Consider the following 15000-nt stretch of genomic DNA (forward strand, 5'->3'; position numbering starts at 1 on the left):
GTAGCCATCAGAGGATGGGTACATGGTGGCCATAAAGGGATGGACATGGTCAGAAACATTGCTCAGGTAGGCCGTGGCATTTAAACGATGCCCAATTGGCACTAAGGGGCCTAAAGTGTGCCAAGAAAACATCCCCCACACCATTACACCACCACCACCAGCCTGCACAGTGGTAACAAGGCATGATGGATCCATGTTCTCATTCTGTTTACGCCAAATTCTGACTCTAACATCTGAATGTCTCAACAGAAATCGAGACTCATCAGACCAGGCAACATTTTTCCAGTCTTCAACTGTTCAATTTTGGTGAGCTCTTGCAAATTGTAGCCTCTTTTTCCTATTTGTAGTGGAGATGAGTGGTACCCGGTGGGGTCTTCTGCTGTTGTAGCCCATCCACCTCAAGGTTGTGCGTGTTGTGGCTTCACAAATGCTTTGCTGCATACCTCGGTTGTAACGAGTGGATATTTCAGTCAAAGTTGCTCTTCTATCAGCTTGAATCAGTCGGCCCATTCTCCTCTGACCTCTAGCATCAACAAGGCATTTTCGCCCACAGGACTGCCACATACTGGATGTTTTTCCCTTTTCACACCATTCTTTGTAAACCCTAGAAATGTTTGTGCGTGAAAATCCCAGTAACTGAGCAGATTGTGAAATACTCAGACCGGCCCGTCTGGCACCAACAACCATGCCACGCTCAAAATTGCTTAAATCACCTTTCTTTCCCATTCTGACATTCAGTTTGGAGTTCAGGAGATTGTCTTGACCAGGACCACACCCCTAAATGCATTGAAGCAACTGCCATGTGATTGGTTGATTAGATAATTGCATTTATGAGAAATTGAACAGGTGTTCCTAATAATCCTTTAGGTGAGTGTATATATACGTATATATATATATATATATATATATATATATATATATTCAAATATTTCTAGAACTATAACAATAAAATGTTATATATAAAATATACATATTTTAATTTAAAAATATTTAGTTTTATAGAAAAAAATCCCTTTAAAAAAAAATTAAATGTACATTTCATGACTTAATTTTTTTTTTAAATTCCATGATATTTTCAAAATTCTAAAACTGTGATTTCCAGGTATAAATCCTGGTCGCCCTGAATAATGTAAAGAGCCCAACAGCAACGGCGAGCCGTGGCGGGACTATGCAGGAGTCTGTTGGAGAGCGAGCGGTTAGCTAAATGGATGGTTTCTCTGTCCGCTGGTGTCACATGAGTGTCTGTGTGATGGATGAGATTCTTTCAGGCTGGAGTGGATATTTACACACACCAGGGGACTGAAGACATGGAGTCGGGGATCTGGCGCATGGGTCAGCAAACACATGCACGCTTACCGTAGACGTGAGTCTCTCCAGAGCCTTCATCTGGAGGATCTCACTGCAGATATCACGCTTTCTGTCGGGGTCTTCCTCGGGTCTGCAAGAGAACACACACACACTTGATAAAACACCTCTGAAGTGACAATGCATGGCTGTCTCGTGAGAGCTGACCTCCGTGACAGTGATGTTCTGTAAGACAAGAAGCAGATGTCATGTTCAAAACAGGCCCCGTCCCAAACAGTGCACTTGATGTGTGTCCCAGGTTTCAGAAGTGCTCTTGACACACAACTGTGGCCAGTGTGCGCTGATATGGATTCCTACTGACAGGCTAAACGCTGTTATCACACCAGACTGAGGACTTGAAGGAAGACGATGGCAAGGGCATCATTTGGGACATGAATACTAGTGTACTACACTGGAAAAAACTGGTGTAGAAACAGTTTTTACCCAGAAACACATTGAAATAAACATGAAATGTTGGTAACGCTTCCTTTTACAGTACTTACGTGTACTAGTATGTACATGGGTAACAGGACTGTAAAAGGAAGCGTTACCGACATTTTCAAGTAGAAAGTATTTTCTTGTAAAACACAATCCAATAATATTTGTTTACAACTTTAAAAATCATTTTTTACAGTGTACCTATACTGTGAATACTAGTGTATTGTATAGTGTGCAATATAAATAAGCTTTCCGTGACGAATATTATATTGTGCATGTACATTCAGAGAGTGCATCCTCCTGTTAATGTGCCTTTTAATCCATTTTTGTGTAAAAACGCCTAAATTGTTGGCAATATGATCAAACAATCAATCAGGAAACAGTCGTTTTAAAAAATGTGGTTGATTTTGCTTAACTCGTCACTTTGGAAATGGAAGGTCAAGTCGAGTGCAATGCATTGTGGGATGCAGTGTGCACTTTTTGGCAAATGTTGTAGTTTATGTCTATGGTATTCCATCCATGCCAACAGAAAATGCACATACTGTGCACAGTTTACATATTACACACTGAAAACAAAAAGTATGCCAGTTATGGTAGTACGTAGGGGCGTCGCTAGGCCCTTTTTAGGGGGGCTTCAGCCCCCTTAAACTTCTGCCTAGCCCCCCTAAAAATGTGAGATTAATGTAGGCTACACAAATTCGTGTTCGCTTCAGTCTTGTTATAATCAGATACAGCGCGTTCTTCATCTTCAATCCGCAGCGGCGCCGAGCAGAGAGCACGTCAGAAACAGAGGACAGGGTGTGTGTGTGTGTGTGTGTGTGTGTGTTCTTGTGTGTGTTCTTGTGTGTGTTCATCTGAGCCTCATTGGTCTGTCACTGCTCGTCAATGTCAGAATATTTGAGATGACCAATCAAATCAAAGTAGGCGGGCTTTATGTTCACAGACGCTGAGCGCGAATTTTAACAGTGCGACTCGACGCTTCAGTGTACGGTCAAGTGCGAGATAAGATGTAAGTAGCTAAACTTAACATTTCATATTTTACTTTTTTTTTAGGTCATAAATGTTAAACGAATGACAAAAAATAATCAGGCAAACTAATATAGTTTTGTCTAATTTCGCCATTTTGAACTGAAAATAGGCCTATGTAACGTGACTCATGTAATGTAATAATTAGTTTACAAGAAACATTAACAAAGCCGTTTTCATCATGTTAGGCACAAGATTAATAATAAATGTGTACATATTGAGAATATAATACAAATTGTAGCCTTTAGTAAATTAAAAAAGCTCAGCTTTAGGAGGGGAAGAGAAAGGGATGAAGAGACTGAGAAGAAAAGAAAGAGTGATGAAGATGAGAAGAGAAGAGAGCAGCGGTATTGACAAATAATCTGCCCACTGACATGGTTTTAAAGCGATTTCTTATCCTTTTTTTTTTGGTCTTCAAACGTCTTGAAATGCACATATCAGAGAAATAAAAAAATTTAACCCCCTACCAACCTCAAATTTAGGACCTCTGTGATTATAAAGCCCTGTCTACGGCCCTGTATTAGGCATAAGATCAATAATAAATGTGTAGCCTACATATTGTGAATGCATTTAATAAACTTAATTACCTTTAGTAGCTTTCAGTAAATAAACGCGTCTGAGAAAATGATTCATATCATAGGCAATCAAATCAAAATCAGTTGACCCTATGTTTACTTTCTTCACTGACAGACAAAAATGAAAAGCCTATATCAGTCAAAGCTCAGCTTTAGGAGGGGAAGAGACAGGGCAAGAGAAAAACAAAGAGAAAAAGAGTGTGATGCTGATGAGGAGAGAAAAATGATCAGCTGCCCACTATCCAAGTTTTTTGGCCTTCAGAACATCTTAAAATGCACATATGTAGATCAGAGAAATAAAAAATTTCTCGGGGAGACCACTAACACCCCTATTTGCCCTACCTCACATTTGGGACCACAGTTATTATAAAACCGTGCCTTTGCATCGTAATGAAAATGGTTAATAGTGATCTTTAGATCCTAAACTAAAGTGTTACCTTTTTTATATAATTTTTTTAAAAATCATATTGGGGGCTTAGCCCCCCTAAAATGAAAATCCTAGTGACGCCCCTGGTAGTACGCCATTCCAAGCACACTCAAAGCCCTCTCTGCTCTCTACTGCCCCCTGCTGGTGGTGCACTGCATTACACACGATGCTCCAAAACACACATCAAGCTCAGACTGGGTTTTTGGCATGTGGTAGGAAGTTTAAAATGCATGTAAGATCTGATGGATCAAATATTTAGTCCACACTTACACTCTTAAAAATAAAAATAATTTTTCTTGAGTTACTATATTGTTCATTAATAATTGAATTTTTTATTTATATGTTCTTCAGAACATTTTACTGTTACTAAATAGTGTTTATGCATAAGCTATATGGCTCTTTGGGGATTTAAAAAGTACATTTTTAGAGCAGATTGTGCATGTATGAACCGCAACATGAGCAGAACAAACTGAAAACTGCTCTAATCTGGGACAAAGCAGGAAACCTCCAGCACATCTTTCCATATCACGCAGCTCAAACTGGGCCAGTGAGTTTGAGAAGTGGGCCAAAGTTTCCCTCCTTCTCCTCCACTGTCAGTCCATTCATCACGCGACTGACACGCTTTCATCACACGGCGCATCTCTCCTCCTCGTCTCTCTCTACCTCCACGAGTGATTCGTAATGGCGGCACGAGAGTACAATTCACACACACACACACACACACATATGCATGCGAACACAGACACGCTCACACATGCACACTCAAATGCACACAGGCAGGCAAATGTAGACATAAACACACACACATACTGTACGCAAATGCAAGCTCATTCAGCCCACAGAACCATTACTAGTTTCACCAGAGCTGAAGATAAAATGCAAATAACATGTAAATGAGACGTGCAGCACGAGGTGTGTGTGTGTGTGTGTGGGTGGCTGAAAGAGAGGCAGTATCCAAACACTCTTGGCTAAAAGCTGTCCTTCCTGTAGCTTCAGGGGTTTTTGATTCTGCTGAAGAGACCAGCACAACACAAATCAACAGAAAGCACAATCACATTCACACAAAACCACACTAAAGTCAGACTCATTTGACCATCTTTTTTACATCTTTCGCTCCGGTATAATAAAAGTCCTATATATATAATAAAACATATATAATAAAATATTGTCACGTCCAGATCACTTGGACGTGGCTGTGTTTACAAGAGGTAAAAACGATATAAATACTGTTCGTTTTCTCACACAAACCGCTCGTTTCGTGTCTTAGGCCATCAATGTGTACTTACATTTACGAGTCATTAAATCATGTTTAATTTGGACTTCTCTGTGCATGCTCTTTGAGGTGGTGACCATAGACCTGCATTATATGATTGACAGACAAGAACGCTTTGACCTAAAAATATCAAAATTGAAACCACTTCTGAAACAAAGACACAATCTTGGATGCCCTTGAGGTAAGCTAAAACATACCAAAAATTAATTTCAAAGTGAACTATCCCTTTAATGTTAGTTAATAAAAGTCCAGCTGTTCATTGTTTGTTCATATTAGTTCACTGTGCATTAACTAATACGACCATTGATTTTAATAATGTATTAGTAAATGTTGAAATTAATATGAACTTAGATTAATTAATGCTGACGAAGTATTGTTCATTTTTAGTTCATGTTAACTAAGCTAACTTTACCAGATATTCATTTGTGGTACAAAGATGAACGAAAGTCTTGTAGGAATGATGTGCGGGTGAGCAATTAATGACAGAATTTATATTTTCGGGTGAACTATCCCTTTAATTCATTAGTCTGATCCACATCGATTCCTTGAGTGTTATGATGATTCATTAAAACAATGCTCATAAGAGTCATTCGTTGATGAATCGAACTTCACTGGTCGTGCTGTTTGTGTTTTTTGCATGCAGCCAGTGACAGCACAATACAAAGACATGTTGTCAATTCACTTTTCTTCATCATTATTCTGCAGTATCCCGTATTTTTTCTCATCACGTTCAGTTCAGACTGCAATCTCAGTCAGAGAATTTCTTTAGATTGGGAAACGGCGCGGGGTATTGCAGCGCGGTAATATCAGCAAACTTGCATGAGTTTCTTTTTTTCATTTGATCTCATTTGGTTGGCTATTGCGTGAGGATCTCATTTCTGGTTTAATACACTCTCGGATGAGAAACGAGGGGGCGAAGAGGTTCTGGCTGATTGGGGTCGAAGCGCAGCTCTGTGAAGCCGAGCGGGATCGAACAGCTCGCCGTCTGGTGTCACCGAGGCCAAACCGTGTCACTTCCAATCCCGTCAGCGAGGGGGAAAATGCTGCCGTGGACACGGGACGCCATCCCATGTTCACCTTCCCGAAAATGACATCAGCTGTCTGTTCAAATTGAATCTTGCAGTTCACATCTCTCTGCGATATCAACCTCGTCCTTCACTGCTAACGAAACAGCCTGAATCAAATCTCACCGCGGACACACTTGAAGCGATGAAAGCGTTAGAGGATGGACACGTTCTCAATCCCATCATCTTTAGCAAAGACATGTTTAAGCCAATCAAAAGCTTTAATCTACACAAAGCTTAGTTCAATCGAATAGAGGTTGAGTGAATGACCCGAACGCTGGCCGCGGGTTTGTTCTGATCGGGTCGTGGACTACAGGGACAACGATGTTGAATGTGAGCTTATCTTCTTTTAAAAGGGACCCTGATCTTGTGTTTTGGATGTCAAAGGCCTCGAGTCCTGGAGATAAACTGGGATTTTGAAGAAGGGGAACAGTTACCTGAACCTCTTTAATAAAATCATCACGTGTGAAACTGCTGTGATACAACCTGTATTGTAAAAAGCGCTAGGCTATATAAATAAAGCTGACTTGACTTGGAAACTCTTTTGTGATAGTAATATACAGAAATACAATATCATTCAAAGGTTTGGGGTCGGTAACATTTTTTTATGTTTTATTTTTAGTCTCATCAAGGCTTATTTATTAACCCTTTGATGCGCAAGCTATGGATACCCCCTCTAATGCACAACATGGGTCTAAAAAGACCCGTATTCATTTCCTATGTTATTTCATGCATGGCTCGGCATTTTTTTTTGTTTCACCTTTTGAAATCACTTTATTTGAGCATTTTATATTTCATGATCTATAAATTTCATGATTTATGAATATTCAAAATATCGTGTTTTCAATTATCACAAATTCATATTTTGATATTTCCTAGGTTTTGTGTAAATACATCAAGTTTACACACATGGGTCTAAAATGACCCATCTATGCAAGCGTGATAAAACAAAAGAATAAAGAGAACTTTTTGTTAAAATAACCATTGTCACAGTTGTTTAGATCAACACATTTACTATAACACTTGAAATATGTTTATTGGCCACTTTGTCACGCATAACACACATATAACCGATAACACTGAAATTGAACTGTAGTGTAGTGCAACTGTGGGGGATCTCCTCACCACCAATGTGCAGCATCCACCCGGATGATGCGACAGCAGCCATAGTGCACCACAACGCCACCACACGACGGCTTACGTGAACGATAGCATTGATTTATGACCACAAATAAAAATTAATATGGAGGTACTGCCCAGGTAAGGTTTCTGCCCAACAGCTCCAATATATACTTGTAGGCTATATATATAACTTTCTATTGCAACTTTTATTTTGTTGACCTATAGCTAACATTAGATAAAATAAAATATGTCGACCGCAAGCTAGCTAATAGTATTGGACATGTTTCTCTTTTGCACTAGTAATGGATTTCAAGTTCAAGGTAACCTTAGCCTAAACGTTCAAATTTTAGGCTATATCTATGTCTTTCACAAAATATCAAATATTTTCTGTGACAAAAAAATGTATTAATAAAACGTACATGCATGAAATATACAAAAGCAGCCGTGTTGAATTGTGAAATGTGTGGCAGGTGAATAGTTTTCTGCAGTAAATATATTATAAATATCAAAGGTTCCTATATGGGTCATTTTTGACCCATGTGTGTAAAATTGATGTAGAAATACAAAAACCGTGTTTGTTTATTAGAAAGGAAAAATAAAAATAATGATTTGTGGAAATCCAAAACAAGATATTTAATGAATACCTGGATTCATAAATGATAAAATACATTTCTTTCAAATATTCAGCAAAGAAACATGAATACGGGTCTTTTTAGACCCATGTTGCGCATTAGAAGGGTAGTGAAACAAAAACGATTTTTATTCGAAAATTAAGAAAGGAAAAATTTAAATAAGGATTTGTAATGATCTAAAACAAGTTAATTGAGGAATACATGGAATACTGAATGATGAAATTAATTTCTTGCAAAGATATAGAAAATGAAAACTCAGTCGGGTCTATTTAGACCCATGTTGTGCATCAAAGGGTTAAGAAAAAAACAGCAAAAAAAGTAATATTAAGAAATATTACTCCAGACTTCAGTGTCTCATGATCCTTCAGAAATCATTCTAATATGCTGATTTGATGCTCAAGAAACATTCATGATTATTATCAATGTTGAAAACAGCTTCATATTTTTGTAGAAACCCTGATACATTTTCAGGCATCTTTGATGAATAGAAAATTTGAAAAGAGCAGAATTTATTAAAAAAATGGAATCATTTGTAACATTATAAATGCCACTTTTATGCATGTAATTTGATGCATCCTTGAGGAATAAGAGTGAGTGTTTAAAACTGTTTTTAACATTGGTAATAAGAAAGGTTTTCCAAAAATAAACTTTAACAAAATCAAACAAATGATCAATAACATGATTAGCAAAGATGTTGTCTCTGTACGAAAAAGAAATACCCCTCTAAAGCTCATATACATGAGCCTATATACACTCACACAACACAAACACACACATATTTGATTGATCCTGCTTCCTGACGAGGATTTGTGGTTAAACAGGATTAACAAGGAAAAACCAAATCAAAAGGTCAAGAGAACAATCGGTTTCCTGATGCATCCAAATCAAACAGACAGACACATGGAGACTAGTGCACTGCACAGTATACGCTACTTCTTTAAATAATATCATGATATGACAATATTCTACTATAGTGTGCTCTATCTGAATACTGGATTTCTGGATATAGAAAGTTCACATACTGCACACAATATCCAGTACATATGGCAAAATGAACATGAGTAGTACAGTAGCATTCTGTACATATTAACTGACTGAGACAGAGTTAGCATGTCACATGTTGGTTGTACTTACGGACTGACGACCCTGAACTGGACGTAGGGGACGAGCTGCAGAAGAAGACGGACCCCGTTCTGCCATTCCTCCTCGTTGCGAAACTCACAGCCCTGAGCGTCACACTCCTCAAACGAGAACTGATAGTACGTGTTTGAGTCTTCAAAGACCAGCCGCTGGTCCACTGAGGGGAAGACAGAGAGGGGGTTCAGCATGCAATGGAAAAATAGTTTTTGGAAATTGCAAATAAAATTATTATTGCAGTACTTTTTAAAAAAAAAATCCTATTTCAGTTTTTCTACTTCAGAATTTTTATATTAATTGTTATATTTACTAGCAAACTGAAAATTGTCATGGACTTTAAGAGTACGTTTACAAGACAACGATATGCTTAAACCTGAGAAGTTTTTCCTTTGAGTTTTCCGCGTACAGACGGCGCTATTGTCAACCCGATCCACATTCACACGGATCCGCAAAAACGACTGAAAACGCTGTATTCTGCTGCCAGGCCAGTAGATGGCGATGAAACACTAGATCGAACATGTAATACGCATGTGCATGACATCATCTTCTTCAGAGATTCACGATTTTGTTGTTTACACAGAGACCGGTTTCAAAAACTTGCACTTTGAAACCCGTTTTCAAAAGTTTGTATTTTCAGGCACAAAAAACGCTGTTGTCGTGTAAATGAACGGCCAAAACGCATACAAAGTTTTACGTTTTTAGTTGAAAACGGTGCCGTGTAAACCTCTCATTTACACGAAAACCCCGTTTTTATCACAGAAAACGATTATTTCTAAAAACTCCGGCTAAAGTGGAGATTTCTGATAACGGCGGTTATGTGTTGCCGTGTCAACCGGGAGAAACGGGGTTTTAGGTTCTCAAACGTCACATTATGCGCCAGAAAATGCTTAACGTCATGTGAGCGCCCAGTTTGGCAGAGTTATGATGGCGCTCGACGGCGTATTTATGCGGGTTGATGGAAATGACAACTGTTTTGAAAACGATGTTGTGTGCATGATGTTATTATTGAAAATGGAGGGGGGAAATATTCGTTTCTCTAAATACCCGGCTATGTGTAAATGTGGCCTCATTTTCATGGACTTTAAGAGTACGTTTACATGACAACGATATGCTTAAACCTGAGAAGTTTTTCCTTTGAGTTTTCCGCGTACAGACGGCGCTATTGTCAAACCGATCCACATTCACACGGATCCGCGAAAACGACTGAAAACGCTGTATTCTGCTGCCAGGCCAGTAGATGGCGATGAAACACTAGATCGAACATGTAATACACATGTGCATGACGTCATCTTCTTCAGAGATTCACGATTTTGTTGTTTACACAAGAGACCGGTTTCAAAAACTTGCACTTTGAAACCCGTTTTCAAAAGTTTGTATTTTCAGGCACAAAAAACGCTGTTGTCGTGTAAATGAACGGCCAAAACGCATAAAAAGTTTTACGTTTTTAGTTGAAAACGGTGACGTGCAAACAGCCCCTTAGTTTGTTATTTTCAGTCACATGTGTTCCTTTGTTCAGTTTCCCGCCACTCTTTAGTTGTCATGGAGATTAATTTATCATCATAGGCGTTTGTGAGTATTTCCCTCATTTGCTTTGTATTTCAGTTTGTCCGGTCACGTCTATATAGAGGTTGTGTTGTGTTTGTCTGTCTGTTTGGATTGCCTTCGAAGTGGATTATTAAAGACTTTTGAAACTTGATCATCTTCTTGTTCTTCCTTCAACCATGTGCGAATGTGATGTGTGTGTGTGTGTGTGTGTGTGTGTGTGTGTGTGTGTGTGTGTGTGTGTGTGGTTGATATAGAGCTGTTCCAAGTTTATAGTCCTACAGAATTATAATTTTCCCAGTGGAATTTCTAAAATGATTCCCTAAAAACCCATTAGAAATTCCAGAGGGAACCCATGGTGAATGAGCCTTCTGGGGTGACCTACAAATTTACATCATGCCTGAACAACTCAATTTGCTATCAAAGTTGATTCTTCACACTTTACAGTATATTAGGGATACAGTATTTCACGCAGTGTGCTCTATACTGCACTGTATGCCATGTTACAGGAAATTCTATACATTCTTAGAAAGAAAGTTTCAGTATAGGATTCTTTATAAAACCCTAGAGTTCATGACTAAATTTTATAGAACACTTTAAGCCAAAAAGATTGTACGGTATATAAGAAAATGTCTTAAAAAAAAAATGAGTATGTTTAAAAAGTATGTTTACGAGCTGCTTAATTCATAAAATGTAATTAAAATTAAAAATGAAATAACCCTTTGGTGTTGTTCGGTCATTTTTAATCGATCATGATTCGAAAAGGTTAAGAAAGTCACACTTGTACTGTTCATGGTCAAAAATGGCCGCATTGGAAATGAATGGGAAACGAATTTCATCAAGTGGAAACGTTTGGTACTGCGCCCAAACAAAATCTTACTGAAAACTTAGCTCATTTTTTGAGATATCAACTTATTTAGATTTATGGCTTTGATTTTCCTCGACGTTTTAGAATAAAACATGTTTTGGATAATATATATTTCATATAAAATCAAATAAAAATAGTATTATCCATTTTTCAGTTAAATGTTAGTACATAGTAGTTAAAGACACATAATATAAAGTGGGACCAAAAAAATTACAAAAACACAACAAAATGACTAAATCTATAACAAAAATATTGAAAATGCAACCAAATAAAAATCAAAATAATTTCAAAATATTCGCAAGCCCTATAATAGTAGTCTATAGTGGTGTGTGTTACCCGAGTGCAGAATCCCCAGCTCCAGAAGCACCTGCCAGACACGGGACGCCATTAACCGGCACTGAACCGACACACACTGCTCCAGGAGCCACTGGACCAGCTCCACGCCAACATAACTCCTCCTGCGTGCGTGCACACACACACACACACACACGCGTTACTCTCGCTGCTCAAAAGTGTGTGGTCAGGAAGATTGCTTAAATAATTTAATACTTCCATTCAGACACATTAAACTGATCAAAAATGACATTTATAATGTCAATAAAAAAATAGATTTTATATTTAAATATTGACCGTTTTCAATATTTATAATAATCAGACATTTTTCTAGAGCAGCAAATCATCATATTAGAGTGATTTCTGAAGGATCATGTGACACTGAAGACTGGAGTAATGATGCTGAAATCATGCTTTGATCACAGGAATAAATTACATTTTACTATATATCACTCACATAGAAAACAGTTATTTTAAATTGCAATATTTCACATTATTGCTGTTTTTACTGTTTTTTAATCCGCCTTGGTGAGCAGAAGAGACGTCTTTTTAAAATATATTTTAAAAATCTTCCCAACCCCAAACTTTTGCACGGTCGTGTCTCTTCATTAGCAGAATAAAACACAAACATTATTATGAAACGACTCTAAATTCCAATTGGATGAGCAGCATTAAAGCCGACACACACACACACACACACACACACAGTTTTAACGCTATACCAGATTCTTTAGCTATTTTCATGGAGAAAATCATAATTGAGTTATTAAAATATAAAATAAAAACGCGTTTTTCCATTTTTCCTAAATAGTCTAAAACGGATGCACGTGATTAAAAACCTTTTGAAGGGAATCAACACAATAAATACATTTTCTCAGAGGAGTAGAAATATTGCAATAAAAAATGCTTTGCAATGTTGCATGACATCCATAAAAAAATGAATAAATAAATAAATGACATGAAGATATGCTAAATGAACTACATCACTTTGTGGACAAAATATTGCTCATTGGGATTTAATAAATGCAATTATTTTTTGAGTATTGAGTGTTTTTATCATATTGCTGCTTTGTGCATCCATTAGTACAGTATTTCCAAATAAAAGGCAGGAATTGATTGAGGAGTCTCTAGTGAATGGACGAGGTTACAAATAAAAAGAAGAAAATGCCAAACACATTTGTAGATTGTGTTAAATCACTGCAACACTCTCGTTGCATTTGCTTTGATATGATATGCTGCGTAACATTATCACGCTGTCGCTGATTTGCATTTTTAAGTCGAGCTCATTTCCATTGGCTTCATCTAGTGCTCAGTGTATTCTTCAAAAGTGTGTAAAGCTCCCGGTTTCTGTGTGTTTCTGTCACACATTCACACTCCACCTTCTGACGGGACGTTTTTATCCAATCAGAGTGAAGTTTGGACAGCGGCCATCAGCCAGAGCGATAATGGACATCTGATGATTCAGCCCAACCTCACACACACACACACAAACACGCGCACACACACACACACACACGCACATGCACACACACACATACACACACTATGACCCTCAAACACTCTTTTACCCTCTTTTACATTGATCCTGTGTTTGATGAATATGATTGTAACGTCACACAAGTTATATCACACAAACACAGTTCCACTGGTACAGCATGACACTAAAACGACAAAGTCAATTCAATTCAAAAGTTCAGGATTATTTAATGTTTTTGAAAGACGTCTCTTCTGCTCCCCAAGGCTGCATTTATTAGATCGGAAATACAGTAATACTGTAATATTGTGAAATATTATTCCAATTTAAAATAACTGTTTTCTATGTGAATATACTGTAAAATGTAATTTATTCCTGTGATCAAAGCTGAATTTTCAGCATCATTACTCCAGTCTTCAGTGTCACATGATCCTTCAGAAATCACTCTAATATGATGATTTATGATTATTATCAGTGTTGAAAACAGTTGTGCAGCTTCATATTTTTGAGGAAACTTTTTTCTTGATGAACAAAAAGTTCAAAACAGCATTTATTTGAACTGAAAAAAAATCTTTTGTTACATTATAAATGTGTTTCCTGTCACTTTTGATCATTTTAACGGGTCATTGCTGAATACAGTTTCTTATGAAATGTAAAGCTTGAATACATCTTTGAATAAAGTGTCTATAAATGTGAGAGTGTCACCTGATGATCCGAGCGAGGTGGATCTTGTCTTTCGCTGGATACGGTCCATGAGACAGAAACACATTTCTCAGAGCTCGTCCAGCGCAGGGAAAACTCTGTGAACACGTCTGTCAGACAGAGAGATTGCAGATATTATTAAGAGTTGACGCGGTGTAACGGATGCATGTTGCTAGAAAATAATCAGAAATATAATGAGATCCACAGGAATGAAAAATGCACAAATACAATTTCTCCTAGACAGCTCTAAAAGAGGCTCCTGCTTTTCCGATGTTCTTCCTGAGAGGCGTCTCCTCTCGAGATGCAGATCTCAGTGATGTCTCAGACTGTGTTTAAAAGATACGCTTTCACGAATGATCTAAGCTTCGGTCCATATTGATTTTATAGCTATTACTGCACAATCACAATGGAGTCTTTAGTGTCTGTTTTTATATGTCCTACGAAATGCAATGAGGAATTATCTGAGACAAAGTTACTTACTGTAAATGAATCATAATTAAAAACGTAAGCCTGTTGAGCAATAAGAATAATAATTGAGCAATATATTTGTCATCTGGGATGTTTTTATTAATGTTAGTGTCTTTTGTTATGGGAATGTGTGTGTTTTGATAAAGTTTACGAAGATTTAACATACATGTTTGTGCACGTGTGTGTGTGTGTGTGTGTGTGTGTGTGTGTGTGTGTGTGTGTGTATGTGTGTGTGTGTGTGTGTGTGTGTGTGTGTGTGTGTGTGTGTGTGTGTGTGTGTGTGTGTGTGTGTGTGTGTGTGTGTGTGTGTGTGTGTGTGTGTGCGTGTATGTGTGTGCGTGTATGTGTGTGCGTGTATGTGTGTATGTGTGTGTGTGTGTGTGTGCGTGTGTGTGTGTGTGTGTGTGTGTGTGTGTCCTGGTAAACTCTACGTTATGAGGACAAAATATCCCCACAAAAATGTCCAAAATCCTTGTCCTTGTGGGGAAATTTTTTTGTCCCCATGAGGAAAACAGCTTATAAATTAAAGTTTTTTTTTTTTATGGTTTTTGAAAATGAAAAAATGCAGAAAGTTT

At 37.7% G+C, this 15000-nt stretch overlaps 1 protein-coding gene across 2 annotated transcripts in view; it reads right to left on the bottom strand.

Moving 5' to 3' along the window:
• rapgef5a (Rap guanine nucleotide exchange factor (GEF) 5a) overlaps positions 1–15000 on the bottom strand; it is an 81913-nt gene that overhangs the window by 55579 nt on the left and 11334 nt on the right. For both annotated transcript variants that reach the window (XM_056232732.1, XM_056232731.1), the window contains exons 3-6: positions 13961–14067; positions 11785–11906; positions 9036–9198; positions 1357–1438 (exon numbers count right to left, since the gene is read on the bottom strand). In XM_056232732.1, the coding sequence (XP_056088707.1) occupies positions 1357–1438; positions 9036–9198; positions 11785–11906; positions 13961–14067 (474 nt within the window). The remainder of the gene's footprint in view (positions 1–1356; positions 1439–9035; positions 9199–11784; positions 11907–13960; positions 14068–15000) is intronic.

This window comes from Rhinichthys klamathensis, unplaced genomic scaffold (assembly GCF_029890125.1).
Source record: "Rhinichthys klamathensis goyatoka isolate OS25496 unplaced genomic scaffold, OSU_Roscu_1.1 h1tg000354l_1, whole genome shotgun sequence".
Taxonomy (NCBI): domain Eukaryota; kingdom Metazoa; phylum Chordata; class Actinopteri; order Cypriniformes; family Leuciscidae; genus Rhinichthys; species Rhinichthys klamathensis.